The sequence below is a fragment of the Calidris pugnax genome, unplaced genomic scaffold (genome assembly GCF_001431845.1).
Source record: "Calidris pugnax isolate Ruff unplaced genomic scaffold, ASM143184v1 scaffold44, whole genome shotgun sequence".
Lineage (NCBI taxonomy): Eukaryota > Metazoa > Chordata > Aves > Charadriiformes > Scolopacidae > Calidris > Calidris pugnax.
In genome coordinates this window covers 14,170,701-14,185,775 of record NW_015094506.1, presented here as the reverse complement: position 1 = coordinate 14,185,775, position 15,075 = coordinate 14,170,701, and the positions used below count along the sequence as shown (strand labels likewise).

Below are 15,075 nucleotides of genomic sequence, written 5' to 3'. Positions count from 1 at the left end.
GCTCTGGCATTTTGTTCTGCCTGGCTTTGTGGTACAAGAGCAGTGTCAGAAGATGGATTCTGCAACGGCAGCTGATGGCAGTTGGTCCTACACTTCTCGTGTGTGAAGCAGGCAGGCACAAAAATATGCACAAATGCGTGAACATAACCAGAATGGGCATACTCTTAAAAAAAGTATTTTTTAAGACAAAGGGACATGTTTGAAAGGAATTGTTCTTGTCTTGTGTCAGGATTACTACAGACTGATTACAATAAGAAGCTGTGTCTTCCATTGATTGTAAAACAGAAAACAAAAGACAAAGTTGAAGCTTCTGCAGTCAAAAAATATCTTGCGTTAACAACTTATTTTACATACAAAACATTTACATATGTATAAAATCTGTTGATTAGAAAAAAAAGATTCAGCAACCACAGTCTCTGTCTGCCCTGTCAAGATCGTCATTGCCTGGATTATAAAACTTTATGTGCTAAATTGCAGAATAAAGAAAGCTATAAGCTTTTAAAACTAGCTCTGCAATGGATTTGGGTCTATAAAGCACCAGATAAACTTATGGACTGTATTAGATAACTGGTTTTGCATTTTCCCTGAAGAAGAGTAATTAAACTTCATCAGAATTTTCAAAATCAGCATGCATTAAACATTGGTGCGATGCATTGTTCTAGTAAAAGACCCTGAAAAATTACATATTTCACTGGAAAACTGGCATCTGCAACACTTCTGTTGTAATAACCATGTGGTTGTAATGCTTTATTTTGAACAATTTTAATAATACAGATTATCTTATTTATCTGAAAAATAGAAATATTGTCTTTATAAAATGAGGTATATTTTACATGACATTGTTACTTCACAAGAAAATTCTTACCATCTCTGAATTTTTCCATCCTACCTTAAAGAGCACAGTCTCATAACGATGCATTTCTTCCTGAAGTCCAACTTAACCACATCCTTACAAGTGAGAAGTTTTCTTCTGTTGATCAGCCCTAACTTCCTGGTTACAGGCCTTCAGAAACGTGGGGGGTTTTATTGGCAAAGCTGTTTGCTAAATGCATGACACCGTGCCTGCGGTCCTCAGTCACCATGATCACAGGGTAACTCGCGTTACAAAACAAGTGTCAAGTGCACATTCAACCTGGTCCTTGAAGATTTTTTTTCTTAAACTGGCCACATTGAAAAGTTCACTGGTTACATGATTCTGTAAAGTACGAGACATCACAAGGATTTCAAATGAATAAGTTTTCGTTGTTTTGAGATTTCAGTGTCTTACTCATCCACAACACCAGTGAGAAAATGTTAAACAGTTGCCCTTGAATCCAGGATCCTGATGTTAAGTGTTTCAGTTTATTTTAAAGACTCAGTTTAAAATACTGAATTTATTTTAAAGACAATGGAAGAAGGGGAAAAAAACCCTACTGTCCTCGGCAGATCCTTCCCATTGCTCACAAAAGTGCTCGTCTTCTATGTAAAACCTGTCTTAAACTTTCAGTTCTTATTTTTCTATTACTCCTGCCTTTGCGTCTTGATACTCCTAATCAGACTTTGGGGACAGATGCATTCCCTATAAATATTTTTACACACTAAAATAATATTGCCTGCACCTTCATTCCCCCAAATAAGTTTTCTAGACTGAACTGCGTGGAGCTTTTAATTCTCCAGCTCCAATTTTCTCCAGCTCTCAGATAATTTGGATGTGAATGTTGCTGGGTTGTTTTGAACTATTATTTTCTGTTCCCTACCTTGCCCAGCAGCTGATTGCCCTCCATCTCTCAGGCCTGGACCGTCTCATCACCCCAGGCCCAGCCTTCCCCTGCCCTGGGACTGGCCACTGGCCTCTGCCACCGGACACCATTGGGCCACCGGCATTTCCATGCCAGGACAGGCCCCCAGTGCATGAAGGCAGAAGGGATGTTCGGTGGGTCTCCCCAGCGTCTCCTTCCAATTTATTCTGAACACTAATAATAGAATCATAGAATTGTCTAGGTTGGAAGGGAACTTTAATATCATCGAGTCCAACCAGCAACCTAATTCTGCCAAAACCACCACTAAACCGTGCCGCTCAGCACCACCACCTCTACCTGTCTGTTAGGTATCTCCAGGGATGGTGACTCCACCACTTCCCTGGGCAGCCTGTTCCAATATTTGACAACACTTTCAGCGAGCAAATTTTTCTTAATATCCAAAGTCCAGTCCATTATTTAAAATCTAATAAAATTAGAAAAAGACGGGGTGCTAGGTGTTTCGCCCCGCGCTGGCTACCTTGGCGCGGAACGGCCGACCCCTGGCTAAGTTTGGTCCCTGCCGCTCGCCTTCCGAGCCGCTGTTTCCCGTTGCCGTGGTGACGCTCTCGGTTGAACAGCGCGGCGGCGGCGAGGCTCTCGTCCTTCTCCCGGAGGGCCTGAACGGGGGTTGTGAAGGGCTGCGGAATTTAACGGCGGAGGGGCGGTCGGTCTCCGGAGGCGGCCAGGAAGGCGGGGGCTCCGGTAGGAGCTCGGCTGGAGGAGAAGTGAGTAACTACACGGAGTTTATCCCGGAGACCGGAGGGCTATGGGCACCCGGAGGGTCAGGACTACAGCTCCCAGCATGCAAAGGGGGGGTGCTCTGGTCCTTACTGGCCGTTCTCTCCGCCGCAAGGCTCTCTGGGAGATGTAGTTTGTGTCAGCTAGGAGCTGCGTCGCGCCTTCACGGCTGAGATGCCCCCAGCATGTATTTATTGTTTGAAGCTTTTTTTTTAAAAAAAAAAAAAGTAAATTTGCAGCTATTAGGGCTAGGAAAACAACTCTTCTGAGGCTCAGGTCATAGCACTGATACTGCCCACAAGGAGCAGAGATCAGGCAGAGTTTTCTAATATTCAAATCTGGTAACACTTGCAAAATTTAAAGGGGTAGACTCAGGGGGGATTCTCTTACCACAAACTAATATTTTTCTTATTTTTTGCTGGCTGGTGTGGAGAGAGATGTTCAGAACAAATTTCTGCTGTTCCTTTTCATGTTTTAAGCCAACTATTCAATAATACATCTGAATGAACTTTTGTAAATGAGCAACCTCTTTGTTTTGGTTCATGCAGTACATTTCATGCATACATTTTCTTTGTGTAGTTTTGAAAGCAGATAAGACACTGTGGGAAGTAGAATGTCAGAAGATATTGAAGGAATTGAAAAAGAAATAGAAATTGAATTAAGTAGAATCAGTGTTTCTTCCCTTGAAGCAGATGATCCTGACACAGAGGTATCAGAAACTTTGAGTGACAGTGAGACGGTAAGTATTCAGTGAACTAACACACCTTGTATTTCTGCTTGAAAGTAGTACAGACATTATCTGATTATCTGAAAGCCTATCTGATGAACTTTTTCTGACATACCCAACCTGAGGATTTCTTCTGAAAAGTACTCTCAATAGTGTTGCTTCATGAAAAAATGTCACCTCGACTGGTGAAAAGACAATAGAGAAGATGAATATCAGCATTCTGCTTAAGTGAGAAAATCAGATTTGTAGATAATGATTTGTTTTAGAATCCTCTGAAGCTGGAAGATTTTATTAAGGCTAATGAGGAAGATTAAATCTGGATGAATAAGCCAGAGATTCTTCACTTAAATCTATATTTAAATCTTACAAGAGACTGTTATAAGAGGGTTTGAACACTTCATGATACTTCATATAAATCGGTGCTTCAAGTCCTCTTTTTTTGCATGACTTCTTATTTTGGGGAAAGATATTCTGAAATCTGATCAGTTATTTGGGTCCTTTTCAGTTATTTTAATCTTTCAGACTTGTATGCTCTATAGGATATTAGGGTAGATGATATTTGTCATCTGTGAAATATTTGCCTCTGGTCGTGTCTGTGAGATGAAAATGTAGAATTTATTTCAAACATTGTGTTTTTCTAGATTTCAGATGACTTACCAGAATCGGTTCTCTCCTATTTAAACTTTATAAAGAGCAGAAATCAAGATGCTGAAAAGCTTATACTGCAAGCCTTAGAAGATGAGGAAACTACAAGTAAGCAGAGATCTCAGTTAAAATATTTATGCACCTCGTATTGCCAATGGAAGTTAGACTAACAATCATCAGTAAAGCTATGCAAAATTTGAAGTAGAGCCAGCAGTGAAACCTATTGCATCAGCTTCTGAATGCACACTGAAAATCTCTAGGAATAAAACCATGCAATGCTGTCTTCTAGAATTAATATCTGAGTATTAATTGAATTCTTCTAAAAAATCGTCTAATGCTAAACCACAGATCAAAGCAAGTTGCAGGATCGTTCTCTGCAACAGGACCTAGGCCAGACTCTTTATGAGAAACTAAAATGAAGTCAGTAGGAGCTGAACTTCAGAGTACAGATACAGTTGAACCCCATAGGATCTTTTAGAGATATTCACACTAGCATTAAATTAAATGTCCTTGTAATTGGGAACAATATTGCTGTGTCAGCTGTGTGACTGAAGCTAAGCTCATAGTTTATATGCCCGAGAGCTGGCACTGTCTATTCTGTTCTAGTTTTTCATGTCATCTTGAGTTTCGCGCTCATTTAATGTTACCCTCTTTGTGAACAAAAATTCAATGCTGTCTATAAATTTGGATATAGGACTTGAGGAAGGTTTCTTTTTGTTCTTTTTTTTTTTTTTTTTTTTAATGGGACATTTTTTTTTTACGTTGAGGGAGGTTTTTTTTTTTTTTTTTTTTTTTTTTTTTTTTTGAATGGACACTTATTCTTTTACATGACTTTTGTAGTTCTTTTTTGACCTATCTGATAGAAGTTCTATTGTATTTTTCTACACAGGAAATGTTCTGCTGTGTTTATGCTGTGGAATTTTCTTTCATATTTGCTGTCACTGGATTCTTACAATATCATTTTGTGTGTTCCAATTACATGTATTTGCTGCCTTTAACGTGGATAAATGACTCCCATATACATTTAAGAAAAATTCGAGGCAGGGTGGGTGAGCGGTTAAGAGTTTTAAAGGAAAAAATGCTTTATTTTAGTTTAAAGAAATACAGTTTCTAAGCAGTATAGAGCAGAACTGAGTGCTGGTAAGGGATTTTCTCTCTGTGTACTAAATTATGTATTTATTTCTTCTTTAGGTAACATTTATGGAGTAGTTTCTTGCCATACTTCAGATTACTTGGCAGAATTGGCTTCTGAATATAATGAAGATCCAGAACAATTTAAAAAAAAGGTATTCTCTGTTTAAACAAGATAGTGAACAAAATTCTATTAAGTAGTCTAGATAGCTTACATGTGCTATCGGTCCCAGCACAGATCCCTGAGGGTCCCCTGAGGGATGCCACTTGTCACTGCTCTCCATCTGGACTTCGAGCCATTGAGTACCACCCTCTGGATGTGACCATCCAGCCAGTTCCTTATCCACGGAACAGTCCACCCATCAAATCCATACCCCTCCCATTTGGTGACCAGGATGTTGTGGGGGACTGTGTCGAAGGCCTTACAGAAGTCCAGATAGATCACATCCATAGGTTGTCCCTTATCTACTGACCTAGTCACTCTATCATAGAAGGCCACTAGGTTAGTCAGGCAGGACCTGCCCCTAGTAAAGCCATGTTGGCTGTCCTGAATCACCTCCCTGTCCTTCATGGGCCCAAGCATGGCATCTAGAAGGATCTGTTCCATGATCTTCCCAGGCACGGAGGTGAGACTGACAGGTTGGTAGTTCCCAGGGTCCTCCTTCTACCCTTTTTAAATATGCCCCAAGCATGTGATGAGCAGATGATAAATGAGCAGGAATAGATTACTTCTTGCCAATAAAGAACAATGAAAGAAATACAGCACCCTTCATGCCTGTAACATTATTTTCCAATAGACTTCTTAAAAAATTTACTCTATAACTAGTTCTTCTCCTATGTGCATAACAATATTAATGCATAATTATAGTGCTTAGTTCCACAGAAATAAAACAAATCCCAAATGCAAAACATTCATTTTTCCAAGTAAAAATGCAAAATATATATCGAAAACATACAGAAATATTGTGTGTTTTGATAAATATTACTATATTTATTACTCTAGAAAACAATATTTTGACTGATACGTTTGCATCATTCAATTTCTAAGTATTCCAGTCAGTAGTAGGTTTCGTATTATTGTACGTGTCATATGATGAGAAGCTTATCTTTGTTCTGGAAGATTTTTATAATGTTCTGCTTTTTAATTTTGTTTCCTAATTCCTCATGACAATATTAAATTATATTAGGTACTATTTGAAATTGAAAATGAAGACTTGCAGATTGCTACAGTACCTAGTTATAATAGTCAGGCCTCCAACGATGCAGTGGTCGCTGATGACCCTTTTGTTACAGGTGAGCAAACGCATTAGTCATTTGATTGAGTTATCTTTAGTGTCATATCACTATTTCCTGCTTTTCTCTTTCCATGAGTATCATAATATTATTTGTAAAGAATTATACATTACAGTATGCAATAGATTTTGATACTTCATGAATTAAAACATGAGCAAATGCCTATACTTTTCTCTCATTTCAGGATCACAAAATTATCCTAGGCTTTAATGTCTTGAAAGAAATTAGTTTAAATAAATACTACCCAAAAATTATTTAAATAATTATCAATACAAATGGAAGTCAGATTGGAGGCACTAAGCAGATTGTGCTATGGCCACAACTTCTTTTATGTTTTTTTCATACTCACATTGTCTGGGAATGTTTTCCTTCACCATGGCCTTTGCATGTTTTGGGAGGGAGTGCATCAGTTGTAAAACCCCTGCAGACAGCCCCAGAAGACATTAATCCTGAAGCCAAAGTGTAATCCTGAAATATACATTGGTAGAATGACCATGATTGTAGCAGAGTCAGTTAGTATGCATCGTGATAATAAGACATCTCTGATAGGAAAGATTTGTGTTGTAGTTCTGATTTCCTTGGGGATATGTATTGCTGGCTGTATCAGCACAGAATCCTTTTCTTGTCAGTACTTTAAGACTGTTTAGTGTCCCCCAGTGTTTATATAAAAAATTAAATAAAAGGTTTGCTTGGTTGATTATAAATTTGTAGCTGATGCTGAAATGAGCATAAGCCTTACTCACTGTGAAATAGAAGAAAAGTGTAGGCGAGAATTGGAGCAGTGGGAGAAAAGACAAAAGGATCTTGAAGATGAAAAGAGGGAAAAGTGGAAAGCTGAGAGGGAAGCACAGGAAAAGCAGAATGAAGAGGAACACGCAAGAAGGGTGCAGCGTCTGGAGGAATTTGAGGCTGAAAGAATAAAATTAGAGCTTCTTCATAAGGTAATTAATGATATTGAAGCCAATCTGCTCCCATCTATGTGAATTCAAGATCTAATATGAAATAGAAATGCTGGTGCTGTGCTTCATCTGGGTAAAAGTTGCCACACTCCTTTTTCTTGTCTGTATCCGGGAGACTGAGTCAGGCTTAATCTACTGCGTTCTGCCACAACAAAACATGACTCCGTATGCTGACAGGTTGCAATTTCAGGGTGTCTAGCTGTGTCTTGCTATAGTGCATACAGAAGGATACAATTTGGTAACTCCACATAGGAGCATAAGAATGTGAAAAAATGTAACCCTCACATGTCATACTTGTGGGCTCGCAATATTTCATTATTTAGCCTAAATATTTCTGTTTTGGGAGGTGCAGTAACACTACATATTCAGTAAACTAATTTGTACCTTTCTGAAAATGTGAGCATTGTAGTCCCAGCAAGGTAATTCAAGTCACCAAAATTAAGGAAGGGCTTAGTAAGTGAAAACATCTTTGATCTCTTAAGGCTAGTTCAGCGTCTGAGATAGCTCCCTGACCAAGTCTGCTTTACTGACCTGAGTGTCCAGTTTATTTTGATCCTCACAGAGCTGAGGTGCTCATTTTAATTCAGGCACTGGCAAGTGTGCATTATTGGATAGTTATGAATATGGGGGAGATAGGAGAGAGGGGGTTTTTTGATGTTCCATGTTTTGTACAATATTCACCTAAGTTAATTTGTTGTGCAGAAACGGCAAACTGTGATGGAAGATGAGTTACAGAAAGAAAAGAAAGCTTGGAGAGACAAAATAATGCAACGTAAGGTAAGGTTATACAATGAGCTTTTGTAAAATCACTATGACGTTACTATCATATATTTGAGAAAAAATGTTATTCTGGAACAGTTAATACATCAGGTTGTGTTTATTAATGATAAATATGTGACAACGCATGTTCTATTTTAAAAGTAATTTAAGTCCCTCCTACTTGTTTTGGCCTAGGAATTGATCATGAAGCTACAGTTGCAAATGGAAGAGGAAAAAAAGGCATTGGAAGAGCAGAAAGTAGAAGAAAAGCAACATCTGGCAGAACAACAGAATACAGCAGCTGTGAAAATCCAAGCTAGATTTAGATCATTTTTAGTCCATAAAAAATATGCTCCCATCTTAAAGGAATGGAAGGATGAAATAAAAAAGAAGCAGAAAATACTAGGAGAAATAGAGAGAGAAATGAAAGAAAAAGAGGAAAAAAGGAATAGGCGAATGGAAGAAAAGAGGCAAAAGAAAGAAGAGGAAAAAAAGACACAAGAAGAACTTGAAAGACAGGAATATTTGGAACAGGTAAGGAGGCGTGAGGAATATGAGAAAAAGAAAGAAAGCCTGAAACTTGAAAAACAGCTGCAAATAAGAAGAGAAGAACAGAGAAAACTAGGAGAAAAAAGAGCAAAAGCTGTGATGAGTGAAAGTGGAGAAAACAACAAAGAAGATATAAAAAAGGATAAGCAGACAGAAAATACAAAAGTAATGAGAGAACAGAAGGAGGAACTAAATAAACAAGTAAAGGAACAAAAGGAAAAACAGACTGAAATGATGCATGAAACAAATAATTGGACAATTCCAGCTGAAAGAAATTTGACACCACCAAATATGCTAGGCTCTGAGAAAAAGGAGCACTCTTCTCAAGTAAATAATAAGAACATATACATGAATTCAGTAACACATGTAGAAGAAAATTCCTCACAAACTAAAGAGCTTAATAAAGCTCAAAATAATCATACATCAAGGGATGAATCTGTTAATTTTGGAGCTAATGACATGGTAGAAAATAAAACAAACAACATATGCAGCAGTTCACCAAATGTCCAGCCAAATGCTAGTAATAGAGAAGTCAAAGATCAATTTTCTCAGTCTGAAACAATGGAGAAAGCTGTGTTTCTAATGGAAAGTGCTAATGAGGAAGTCAGAGAGTCCTGGGACAGAATTCAAGATTTAGCTGACTGTTCCAGTAGACTAATGGTTCCTGATGATATTGAGAAGAAGAGGATAAACTGGATGAACACATGTAAACCTTGGTCTAAAATATATGAAGAAAACCAAAGAAAGCAAGCGACTATAAAAAAAAGACCAAGGAAAAGTTCAGTTAGCAAGATGCCTTCACTAAGTACACAGGAGATACTTAAGAGTGGCCCTTGGAATACTCTGCAGCAGGTAACTAACTATTCAGAAGATTTAGAATGAAATGGGAAGCCGTACCATTTTTTTTTTTTTTTTTAAATTTGGTGTGTCAGCAGAATGCTATTTTGGAAGATGAGGAGATTATCATTGAGCAGAATGATTGATGGTGTCTTAAGTCTGTAAAAGACAGGATCTCGGCCGTACCTTTTTTTTTTTTTTTTTTAAATTTGGTGTGTCAGCAGAATGCTATTTTGGAAGATGAGGAGATTATCATTGAGCAGAATGATTGATGGTGTCTTAAGTCTGTAAAAGACAGGATCTCCTAGGCCTTATTTTCTGCTAAATTAACATGATTTTCCCTTTGTATGAGGGTGCTGCTCATCTAGCCCCTTCAACGTTTTGAGAAGACTCGTCTCTTCCAGAAGCAAGATATTGCCAATCAGCTTGTAAATGGTGTTTTGCCATAAAGAACATCTCTTGGTTCCCAGCACTTACTAACTTATCACTTAGTAACATCATTGTGTGCTTGTTCTGTGTTCTCATCTTGTTATCCACTCTGAGATGACATACTAGACTACAGTCTGAACTATTTTTGTCTGTTCTTGTGCATTTACTCACTCTTTATCTATGATAGTGTAATGGGAAAGAATTCCCATTTTAATTGGTTTGCTTAGTGTCAATCTTCCATCCATTCAAATGCAATGTCATTACCAAAGCATTGGTGGATGTTTAAATCAAAAAGATTGTTTTCGTAATAACTTCTCCCATTTAACAAGTCAAACCCACCGTTGCCGTCCTTTTCTATATGAAAGGATTAACATTAGTTGCTTCCATTTTCTAAAGAGTTAGTAGAAAGTAGTTTTGGTCTCTTTAAAAAGAAAATAACCTTAATGTGACGCTGTACAATGATTGTTCAATATACAAGCAATTAACTTTATTTATCAATAAATACCTGTAGGTCACAACGCTTACACTTGAAGATTTGCCGGCTTGCAGCCTCTCAACATTATCCGAGTGCACAAATCTTCAAGTTTTGACTCTGAGGCGCTGTGGACTAGCTGCGCTGGAAGGACTAAGTAGCTGCAAAGACCTGAAGTATATCAATGTTGAGGTACCAAGCATATTTAATTCTTCGTTGTAACCCAGGGAGAGCTACCAGTGTTGCTGCTAGTGTGCTTACACGCTTGTGTCGCGTTCAACTTCTAGTGCCTCAAGAGTGCAGGAATATCAAGAAAATACTCCCACATGTTAACAGAATTATACCAGCAGATTTGCATTGTATGTAGCAATTTGCATTGTACTAAAGCAACATCCTGCAAATGAATCAAGCTGAAAGCAGTATGTGATAGTATCTGTCTAGGATTAGTGTTGGTATGGCACAGTGACTTCAGTCCCTCTGATTCATGAGTCGGCAGATGCTGTTCCCCCCAGCAGATGCACAGCTTAAGCAGCAGTAAGCAGAAGAAGTCTTTTGCAATACACTCCTTGAATATTAGTTAAAATTACTTACATATATGCTCAAGGAATGGTATAGTGAGTTACTAGAGGTATAATGTCTAGGTACTTGCTACTGCACCATGTCTTACATGGTTTTATAAATTTAGTAACTAAAAAAAACGTTTTACTCTGTGATGCATCTCAGTTCCAGAACCTGACAATTTACATGAAACAACTCTGTTCACATTTTTGTTTCATGTGTTTTAACAACGCCAATTCATAAGAGAGTTAACATGCCCTTATTATTTGTAGAAATCTTAAATGTTTCTGCTTACCCAGTAATGGGTGTTCTTTCCAAAGTACGGGACTTCGTTTTGTTTTGGCTTTTGGGGTTTTTTTTTAAATTAAATTTGGAGAAGAGAGCTGATAATAATTATTTTTAAAAGAGTTAGTTACAGTTAAGTAGATTTGCAATAGGGCAGGTTGTAATACTTGTGTCCGCTTCTGTTCTTTTTTATCTATTCAGACTGTAATATCTGGGATTTGTTACTTTTAAGTACCTCAAAATACAAGAGTATTTGGGTGTAATATATATCTAAGCTGCAAGTTTTACTAAATGTGTTATTTATATGTGAATTTTTTAGCTCAAATATTGTCTCTTAGTAGTTTTGGTTTTGTGGTTTGTGTTTGGTTTTTTAATTTAAAAATGTTATGCTTTAAATAATATACAGCATTGCCTTAGTGGGATATGTCAGGATAATTTATTTAAAGCGAAGACTCTTAGAAAGACTTTTACATATGCTTTATTAATAATTTAATAGTTATATATTTTGTTAATAATAATTCCTTGTACTTTTGCTGTGCCAGCTAATGTGGCAGTTGTCTTCCATTCAACCTTAATGAAGAAACAGCTGCTTTATTGACAGTTGAAACAGTCCAAGATTGTTTTATTGGTATTTCTCACATAGCTAAAGTACCTCTATTTCCCTTGGACATTCATTCCTACTTGATATTGCCCCTCATTTTGTTGATACAAAAGCTAACGTTTAAGCTGTGTCAGTTCTCTGCTTTAACTTACTGGTGCAACTGAAGGGGCTCTCCAAGGGCAGGAATCAGTGTTACGGCTTCCAAAGGAAACCTGTATGCATCTCTGCCTACAGCTGAATGTAGCACCTAAATCTAGTCAGCATGTTAATCCTGTAACAGGAATTAGATTCTTGGCTTAATTGGTTTGTTACAAAGGCGAGGAGTTTAAGTTTTGTTTGTTTGAGCACCTGTTGGGCAGGTGAAAACCAGATTTAAAGAACAAGAGCAGCAAATAGTGAAATAAAAATGTGAGGAAGCATTATTAAAATGGCCTAGGTAGAGGGATGTTAAGAGCAATATCTCTTTGGGGGAAGAATATTAGCTGAGAACAGTGTTAATGTTTGTGACCAAAATACATCTAAATACAGGTTTTCACTATTTGTAAATAGGATTCCTGCAAAGTCATCGTTGTCGTCATTAGTTTCTAGTAAATATGATTGTTTCTATGCAGTTTTTCAGTTCACTTTCCCAGCATTGGAAAAGCTAGGAAAGCATAAATGGAGAAGGTCACTCTGTCCTTACACTTTTTATTTCGTCTTCTGGACATTTTCAGAGCCAGAATGAAGTTTGAGATGTATTTTTGCTCAGTCTCAGCAGGACACAAAAGGCAGTTTCTATGACTCATCAATTTATTTTCCTAATGGAAAAAAAATAGATAGGCTCTTACTCCTAGCTAGAAGTTTAGAATAAAAATAAGGAATTATGACAATCTATCCTTTTTTTTTTTTTTACACTTAATTCTGCTATTTCACTTCAGGTGCTATTTAATAGTCTCGCTTTCCTATATTGCAGGAAAACAACATTCAGATAATTGACTGTGAAAATCTAGAAAATCTCCATGTTCTGATTCTGAATAAGAACCATCTTTCATCAGTTTGTGGCTTAGATGGCTGTGTAAATCTCCAAAATCTTGAACTTTCCTACAATAGAATCACTCGAATTGGTAAGAAAATTAATTAAAAAACATTCCTATTTGTATAACTATATTTGTACTGTTTATATTCAGAATTATACTTTGCTTGGATCCAGGGCCAGCCAGCTGTTAAGCCCAAGGAGAATGTAGAAACAGAACAGACCTGAATTTCAAAGCATACTCAACTTCACATTTATTTGTACTACGGCTTAGCTACTGCCATGTATTCCATCTACCCAGTCATACAACTATTGTTAACCAAAGAGAACTAAAAATCTTTCTAGAAGGGCCCCTAATACTACCTGCACTGACTCAGCTGGAATACGTGAGTAGCCTGAGTTCAGTTTATCTACAGAAGCAATTAATATAAAGCCTAGCCTTGCAGCTGCAGAGAATTCCAGTGTGTTCCTGACTGACACAGTAAGTAGTTATATGTAAATCATATTATCTGTCTGAATTTGTGAACAACACTAACACTGGACTACGGCCTCTCTTTCTAATAAAATGCTGCCCGTTCTGACTCCAAACTATTGTTCTATATTTTCCTCTCTCTCTGGCTCTTCACTGCTGCTCATTGACCCAAAGCTGGAAAAAAGAATGAGTCTAAGGTAAAACCATGCAAAGCATTTAGGCAGAGCAGGTGTGCCAGCCCCTACTGTATTTACAAAGGCAGTTTAATGTATTTGTTGGGTCCAACAGTTGGCAGGCAACAGGTGTACCTTTAGCATGCAGTCAACCAGTTAGAATTTACATGCATCCAGACCGCTCAGCAGATACATCAATACGTGAAACCTTTCTGCCAGGAAATAGATGGTTTTTGTTGGCCGGCCAGGAATTTTTCATGTAGTGAACAAGTGTTTGTCCCTCTGCCTTTGCTGCCTCTCTGCTTGTACTGCTGCTTGGACTGTAAAATGCCTAAGGAGTAGATATTGTGTCTCAGCTTCTGGCAAGCCAAAAATATCGCATTCTAAACCCTGTCTTATGTAGATTTGGTATAGATGTAATCAGGATCCAGAGCCTTTTCTACTGGCAAAAGATCAGGAAAGTGTAGTGCAGTGTAAATAACCAAGAGTTTTGTTGCATGTAAGTGGAGAAACCAGTTTTTGTTATTAGAATGATGTGTGGAGGGAAGACCATTAGTGTTCCATCAAAAGCAACATTAACAGTTGAGAAAAGGTAGTAGTAAATTGCTAGATCATTACTTGAAAGGGAGCTCTCAGGGCTTGAAAGTAGCAAATTTCTTTCAAGAAGACAGCACAGCAGATGGAACAGAACTAGATTTAACAGCTTCCCTATATTCTAGGGACTTGGATTTTGGTGTATGGCATACTGTGAAATTTGTAAAAGGCCCCAAAATACGGATAACTATATACTTATAAGATGTTACTTGGAAAGACTGCAGAGCTGGAAATGGATAAGGACATTTTTATTTTATTTGTCTTGATTTAGATTTTTAATTTTATTTAAAGTTTATGGACATGCTTTATTTTCCTGTTAGACAGCAGGAAAATAATATAAACAATTATTATTAAGCTCATAGATAAAACACATTCACATAAGACATTTATATGAATAAATGGTTTCCACTGTTAAAAAAAAAAAAAGGAAATTGAAACAGGATGAACATGGATAATCGGATAATGCGATTCTGTGATAAATAACAAGGCATAGCAAACAGGATATGGGAAAGCTTAAAATAAAAATCTGTAGATTTAGAGGGTTTAATGTTGATATTTTCAATGTTTTTTGCTAATATATGCAAATGTGGAATGTTAGTATTTGTAAACAGAGTTTATAGTACCTGAGAATAAAGATACTGGAATATCAATCTGTGTTTACTGAAAAAGTATATAGGTACCCTAATGAGAAAAAATAAAATAAACTAATTAAAGAAGTTTCATGTATATCCTTGTGGCCAACAATGCTGGATAAGATTCTTATTCAGATTTATCTCATTTGATAAAAATATCTGTAAGATTACTGCAAGAACAATATAGTATCAGTGGGTGACATTTAGGAATGTGGCATCTGTGTGGAATGTGACATCTTTCTACAGGCCAAGTAAAATGCTTTCTGTTTTATGCAGCGTGGTGCTATGTTTACTGAGTTTCTAATGAATTTGAGCAGGTAAATAAGTGTTCACAAAAATCATCTTGGAATCTATGCTCCTCCTCTCCAGGGTTGCTTTGAGGGTATCTGGTTAAAACAGATGCATAATACAGCATTTATTTCATATAATAA

At 37.2% G+C, this 15,075-nt stretch overlaps 1 protein-coding gene across 1 annotated transcript in view; it reads left to right on the top strand.

The window, feature by feature from the left end:
- Positions 1-3,093: 3,093 nt before the first annotated feature.
- Positions 3,094-15,075, top strand: part of LRRIQ1 (leucine-rich repeats and IQ motif containing 1) — a 111,460-nt gene continuing 99,478 nt past the window's right edge. The window contains exons 1-9 of the mRNA XM_014963263.1: positions 3,094-3,255; positions 3,885-3,996; positions 5,080-5,174; positions 6,207-6,312; positions 7,024-7,253; positions 7,974-8,048; positions 8,226-9,431; positions 10,357-10,509; positions 12,714-12,864. Coding sequence (XP_014818749.1) covers positions 3,130-3,255; positions 3,885-3,996; positions 5,080-5,174; positions 6,207-6,312; positions 7,024-7,253; positions 7,974-8,048; positions 8,226-9,431; positions 10,357-10,509; positions 12,714-12,864 — 2,254 coding nt within the window. The 5' untranslated portion in view covers positions 3,094-3,129. The remainder of the gene's footprint in view (positions 3,256-3,884; positions 3,997-5,079; positions 5,175-6,206; positions 6,313-7,023; positions 7,254-7,973; positions 8,049-8,225; positions 9,432-10,356; positions 10,510-12,713; positions 12,865-15,075) is intronic.